The sequence below is a fragment of the Ascidiella aspersa genome, chromosome 5, assembly GCF_963924565.1.
Source record: "Ascidiella aspersa chromosome 5, kaAscAspe10.2, whole genome shotgun sequence".
NCBI lineage: Eukaryota > Metazoa > Chordata > Ascidiacea > Phlebobranchia > Ascidiidae > Ascidiella > Ascidiella aspersa.
In genome coordinates this window covers 28,462,949-28,469,963 of record NC_139451.1, presented here as the reverse complement: position 1 = coordinate 28,469,963, position 7,015 = coordinate 28,462,949, and the positions used below count along the sequence as shown (strand labels likewise).

The 7,015-nt window shown below is 36.1% G+C and overlaps 1 protein-coding gene across 1 annotated transcript; it reads left to right on the top strand.

The window, feature by feature from the left end:
• On the top strand, positions 1 to 4,634 carry LOC146145773 (intelectin-like protein). The gene is made up of 4 exons (XM_083390680.1): positions 1 to 112; positions 2,192 to 2,280; positions 3,619 to 3,781; positions 4,615 to 4,634. Exons 1-4 carry the CDS (start codon positions 4 to 6, stop codon positions 4,632 to 4,634), a joined length of 381 nt encoding a protein of 126 aa, XP_083246806.1. The 5' UTR covers positions 1 to 3.
• Positions 4,635 to 7,015: the final 2,381 nt, after the last annotated feature.

Genomic DNA, 7,015 nt, shown 5'->3' with positions numbered 1-7,015 from the left:
GACATGGAAACTAACGGGGGTGGCTGGACTCTGGTAGCTTCAATAAACGAGGATTATTTCAATCAGACTTGCTCTAATGGAGATATGTGGATGACGCGATTCGTTTCCAGCAGTTCGTCACAGTTGGGCAGGAAACGAAAAACTTTTGCGTTTAGCCTCCGTCGTGAAGCTCCAAGCTCAGGAGTCACTATTGTTTTAAACAAGTCATTTTGAAAGCGCAATGACTTAAGTCCCAGTCAAGTCATTTGTTAAATAACTTAAACCCCAGTCAAGCCATTCGTTAAATAACTTAAACCCCAGTCACGTCGTTTCAAAAAAATAACATATTCAGTCACCAGTTACCAAAGTCAATCACCATTAGAGTACGTCAAGTCATTATTTGATCAAATCATTTTTTTTGAGCAAGTCAAATCACTGATATCAAAATAAAACGATAAACCTTTGGAAATTGGTAAACTCGTCAGATTTAGAGCAATCAGTAAACTAAAAAATGAGAAAAACAATGCAGCAATCTGATCGTTTTACACGCAATAATTGAGATAAATAGCTCAATTTTATAACAAGATGGTAAATATAGAAAACCTAATTTTAACCCTAGTCATTTGAATGAATAGTCCAAGTCAAGTCATTTTACCAAACCTACTTAAGTCAAGTTAAGCAATTTTAAAACATTGACTAAAGTGTACTAAAACAAGTCATTGATAAGTGTACTGAAACAAGCCATTACAACACATTTTTTTTTATTTTTTAATACAAATCGGTATGCATAAACAAATTGTTGTACTTTGCGGTGTTGATCGTGACCTACATTGCGTTACCTACATTTTTTGATACACGCAACCTGGCAAATCCAATAAAACTATAGTGAAATGCGTAATAGCCTTAAATAAAATACCAGTAAAGGCCGCTTTTCTGTATGTGGTTTGCTTTGCGATTCTCACGTACTGGTCTTAGTCCTAATACAGGGCTGTGGAGTCGGTTAAAAATAACCCGAGTCCGACTCGGCCAAAATATTAAACCCGAGTCCTAATCCAACCAAATGTGCGATTTTCTCGAGTCTCGAGACCGGGTCCGACTTCACAGACTGTATTTTAACCATTTACGTCACTGAAATAAGGTGGATAATCAGCAATCCATTCATAGGGGAGTTATATAATACATCTAGCGATAGTTGGAAAATAGTCAACCATATGCTATTCTATAAATCTTTAAATCGGCCAACACATACCACCTATACGGAAATAATCCTAAAATTACTGCTGTTCTTTGTATGTTGAGATTAGGTCACAGGTCACAGTCCACTGAATATAACAAAAACGTTTCGTACTTGTTTTTGCGGAGCTTCTGAAACTCCAATACATTTGTTTTTTGAGTGTCCACTTTTAACCACCGAAAGGTCCTTTTTAATGAGCGCAATTTGTTTTCTGTTTGTCGATAATTCTGTAATGTCACCGACTGCGTCGTATTCTTTGTCTCATGCTACTTTGTTGAATTACATTCTGTTCGGACATCCTGATTTAATTTTCTCTGAATCTCTCCTTTTATTTGATGCTGTACATGACTTTTTGTTAGCTTCGCGTAGGTTTTGATGTATATTCTTTCCAGTGTCCAATATTGAGTTATTAGGTGTCGTTTCTTAAAACCGCGTTTTACTAGTTGTAATTGGGGTCACAACAAAAGATTTTCTTCAGTCGTAGGACTGCCACCTGATTGTCGTTAAATAAAAAAAAATAAACATATGCTATTCCGCCTTTACAATTTATAGCATGTGATCTTATCAGTTTTGAAATTTGGTAATGCGCATGCGCACGTCTGAATCGGGACTCGGGTAGTTTTTAGGAACTTTGATCTAACTCGACACTTATTTACAAGGGCAAATATGAGACGAATGGTTCGACGAGTTGGTCATAAAAAGCGGGATTTACTTCGCACCTTGTAACTTAGTATTATTTTTAATGAATACAAAATGATAAGGAATTTCACTATAGCAAAACATAAGTGTTTCAATTTTCAACACCCAATAAACTGTTGTCCACGAAATCTTACTCGAGTCCCTAGTCCCGAATCCGACTCCAGCTAACTAACTGATTCCGCCGAGTCCCGAGTTCCAAACTGACTCGGCAGCCCTGCTCAATGCTTATACGGCCTAAAATAACTCAAGCCCATGCATCAACCTAAGTATATTAAACAGATTACCGCAACGGTGAAAACAGATACAGCTTTGGTTCGGCTCAGGACTCTAAACAGGATTACAAAAGCTCGGCCTATTACATGTTGAAGGTAACTTAGTAACATTTATCTTACGCAAACTTAGTGGCCTTATTTGGTTAACTACAGGACCACCAGAACAATTGTGTAACTGCTCTCATCATAGATAAAAAATTGTCATTTAAACTTCATATTAAAATGATTGAACAAAAGATTTCCAGGGGAAATGAACTCTTATCATAAATGAAATACTATTTAGACACTCATGCACTTCGCCTTTTATATTATAGCCTAATCAATTCCACTGCTGGAACCTTGTGATTTTCTGATTAAAACCTATTTATAGACAGATAAAGTTTTGCCGACTATCCCGATAAGTCTTTTTCAGGTAGTTTTTTGTTGCAAAATCAACACATATATAAAGTTGAAGCCGTGTTTTCTAGTTGGAATTAATTTCTTTTAAATTATTTCATTGAAAAAAAAGTACTTTTGCAAAAGAAACGGCAAAAAGTAAAATAATGAAGATAAAAGTAAACAGTAATTTTGGCATTAAACAATTTTTATTTCGAGAAAAAACAAAAAAACTTCCTGGAACGCTATTACGGGACCAAAATCAACCAAAAAAGTTCAACAAATAAATGGAAAAATCCCATTGGGAATTCTCCTTTTCTGCTCTCACGCATTCGTAACATTCGCCTGTAATATTGCGCTTGTGTTGCCATAATGCTTTGTTCGCCCACGCTTGTTACGACACAAACGATGATAGATTTGAAATGATTCAGAATTATTCTTTGGGATAAATTGACCAACTGAAAAAATAAATCGTGAATAAGATAGTAAAATTATTAACTCAACGGATGACTGCAAACGCAACAGACAGTAGCGACGGGTTTCTTATAGTTCAGTCAAAGTTATTTAAAGTGCAAAAAACTTCTTAAACAAATGGATATACACCGCAACGGTTTACAACGTAATAGTTAAATATTTACCACTGGGAGGGTCACGACTCTAGAAAAGTGTTTCTCAACTTTTTTGTGGCGACCCTAATACTAAATGCAGCGAAGGATTGACGTCCTAATTTCCTTCACTAAACTTTTTTAAGCTAACAGAACAAAGGTCAAGTTCGAATGTGAAACAAAATATAAGCCATGACTTCGTATTGCTTAAGTTATTTTACTCGAATGTGGAAAAATTTGCTTAGAACCAATATCTATAAATTTAACTGTGTTAACTACTGCAGTCGGTGACCCACCAAGTAAAACGGTGACCTAATGTTAGGTCGCCACCCATAGGTTGATAAACACGGCCTTGAAGTGCCTTTAGTATGTTTTTTTTTAATATAAAATTAATGTTGGTTTGAATGTAACAGCAATATTTCGATTACATTTGAAATAAATCGTTATGTTTCAGTCGGGTGACATCATGATTCGCCACGTCCCCAATCAAGCTCCGACAAACGAATCGCTTTCGGCCGCGTTTCTCCAATGCTACAGCAGCAACAAATTTCTACAGAGCTACGGCGGTAACTTGTACAACCTGTACAGGGATCACTTCCCTTTACAACCAAAATCGGGTATGTCACTAAAACCTACCTATGGTCGCGACCCAATGTTTGGCCACCTAAACCAGGCGTTCCCAACTTTTTTGGTCTATGGCCAAAATGTCTATTTAATAGCGATTCGTGGCTCACCACGTGCTGTTAAGATGTTGAGCAACATTGGTCCTAAACGCTTCATCCAACTCGGAACCGCAAACTCAGAAAAAAATAAGCACAAATTCGCTTGAAAAATGAAAGGTTGGCAACATTGCTACTCACCCATTTTGAACTGCTATCTCCAACACAGCAGCTAAAACCCATTGTTAGGAGCCAATAACCATTCTTGCTAAATAATTATTGTTTTTCAAAACAAAGCGCATTATATCTACAGTATAACAAAACAGTAGAATTTGTTCAAATCGCTCTGTGGCCCATTGACAATGTCTTGGTGGCTTAGTACTGGGCCATGGCCCACAGTTTGAAACCACCGGCTTAATCGAAACCTACCAATACGGTTAAATACGTTCTAACTGTCAGTTGACTAAACTACCAACTGCCAAAATTGTTTACGAGTCTTTATTTTTTTTTTAAATCACTGTAATCAGTATTCTGCTGTGTTTCGCACGAAAATTGTTATAAACAAGTCAAATTGAAATAATATAAGCCCAAGTCAAGGCCCACAGTTTTTTTTTTCTGGCCTAAACCTTTTAAGGGGTCGCCAACCCTCAAATTTCCGCAGTTTTAGTGATTTTTTTGAGCTAGTGTTTCAAACGAGTGTAATGAGTGTAATGAAAGTGTTAAAACAAGTCAAACAGAATTTGGACTTTGTATATCTAAGAATAATTTAATCAAACCCTTGTGTTATTAAGTTCAAGCACAACTTATCTGAAACAAATGGCGACGAATGTATATGCTGATTTCAGTTGAATTAATTTGGGGTCGGGGAATAAAAAGTTAAAAACCACTGGGTTAGGTGACAGTTGAGGTAAAAATCATTTAAGGAGTTTAGGCTGAGCATTGTCGAATAGATTGTGCGGGAATGTTCTCTTATGGGAATTTGCATTGTGTTCCCCGGTATTTTACAGGTTAGCAAAATATAGCCTTACAACGTTTGTACGAAAATCGAGAAAAAGTATATCTTTTTCCTTAAATTTTGGGTTACAATAATACCGCTTTGGCAAGTAAAGACTTAATAAACAAATTTGGGGAATAAAATCGTTTGTTTCAGTTATCAGAAAAATATACCCCTGGTCAGGTAATTGTTTATGTTTGACTCGGTATTTGCGGTCCTCAATACAACAATAGACTTTCAAGTTAAACTCAGTTTTCAAAAAAAGTGATCTATTTCCATTATAAATCTGCTTTAACCATTCTTATACAATTCAAATAAAATTGCCCCCATTATAGCTTTCTCTAACCGTTGCCATTAAAACGCAGCCGCGTAGTTCGACGTCAGTAAGCTGCTCATGTCGCTAGAGGCGCTAGCAAGCAACTTAACCGCCATCATTCCAGGATTCTGCAACTACACATTTGGCAGCGATCAAACTCTTTTGCGCCGTTTACCGTTCACCACTTACGGTGCTCAAGTGGGTACACTTGATTTTGCTATGTCTGTTGTGCACGGCTACTTAAATATATACTATATATGCTTCTAAATAGGTATTGATGTTTTACTAAAATTGCCGACAAAATTATTGCGAAAAATTGTTTTGCAGATTCAGTGCGTATCAGGTTGTTCCTTTACATTGAAGTACGAACGCGAAGAAAAGTAAGTCAAATATGATGTACTTTGTTCTTTGTGTTAAAAATCGCATTTGTCTTTAGCTGCAACGTGTTTATGTTAAACTGTGTTAATTACAAAGGTAATGTTGAAATGTGTTCATTACAAAGGTAATGTTGAAATGTGTTCATTACAAAGGTAATGTTAAAATGTGTTCATTACAAAAGTAATGTTAAACTATGTTCATTACTTTTGTAATGTTAAACTGTGTTGCGAAAATCACACAACGATTTGTTATGCTCTAGTGATATTGCACCTCTTTCTCAAAAGTTTACTTTCAGTTGCGATTTTGACGTACAACACCAGTATACATAAGCTGTCGCATATTTTCCTTCCTTTTCTAGCTGATTTTACTAGATTTCGTTTAGTTCTAATTCAATTTATCGCGTTTCAGGTGTCCCACTAATAACATCGTCGTCTCGAGTAAAAAATCGAAATCGTTTTTCGCCCTGGCTGGTTTTGGCAACTTCGAAAGGAAGCAACTAGTTGTAACATTTACCGTAAGTTCATGACTGGAAAATGACTCGCTTGTGCCAAACGTGTTTTTTTTAGGCGATAACTCGACTTGGATTCAAGTCGTTAAGACAGTGGTTCCAAAACTTTTTTGGATTGCGGCACACTAAAAAAATCTTAAATATTTCGCGGCACTTATTTAACAGAACAACAATAAACTAACTTCACAATCGCCCTTAACACACGACAATCTATTATGTAAATGCCTCCATATGATTAAATTGTAGTGGGTAGTGCGCATTTAAGTCTAAAATGCTTGCGTGAATGCCTATAGGTAATACAAATAGTCCGAATTAGCAAAACGTTTTAACACACGTGGCATAATCTCTCGAGGCACACTATAGTAGTGTGCCGCGGCAAACAGTTTGGGAATTACTGCGTTATCCACTATTTTAATGAGTTGTTTACTTTAAGTTTATTGTTACTAAACTTAGCATTTTAATAATAGAATTCTACAAGATTTCTAATTTGCATTTTGATGCCATTTAAGAAACTTTTAAGTGTATTATGTTATGTTATGTATATTTTGTTATGCAAATAAGTGAAAAAAGGTCAAAGGTTTTTTTTTTCCGTTTGACTTGATGAGGTATGTCGAAAATCAATACCATTTGTCTTTATATAGTGCCACCTAATTACCCTATTTAGAATTAAACAAATACGGCTATTTACAAGAAATTGCTCATATATCTCTTGTCTCGTAAAATAAGTTATTTGCAACAAATAGAAAACATATTTCGCTTGCAAATACACATGTGCATATGTATTCTGATTGGCTAACGACACGAGCTTGCGTTTGTGCGGACCGTCGGTTATTGGCCCATAACTGACAGAATCGATCAATACAGCGGGAATCTGACTGACGGCTATTTCCAACTCAAGTATAAAACGTTTTGCCGGTTCAACATCACGAGAACCAGTCTCTGTGACGTGTTCTTTCTTGTAAAAAACACAAACGTAAGTATACATTCGGTATAACC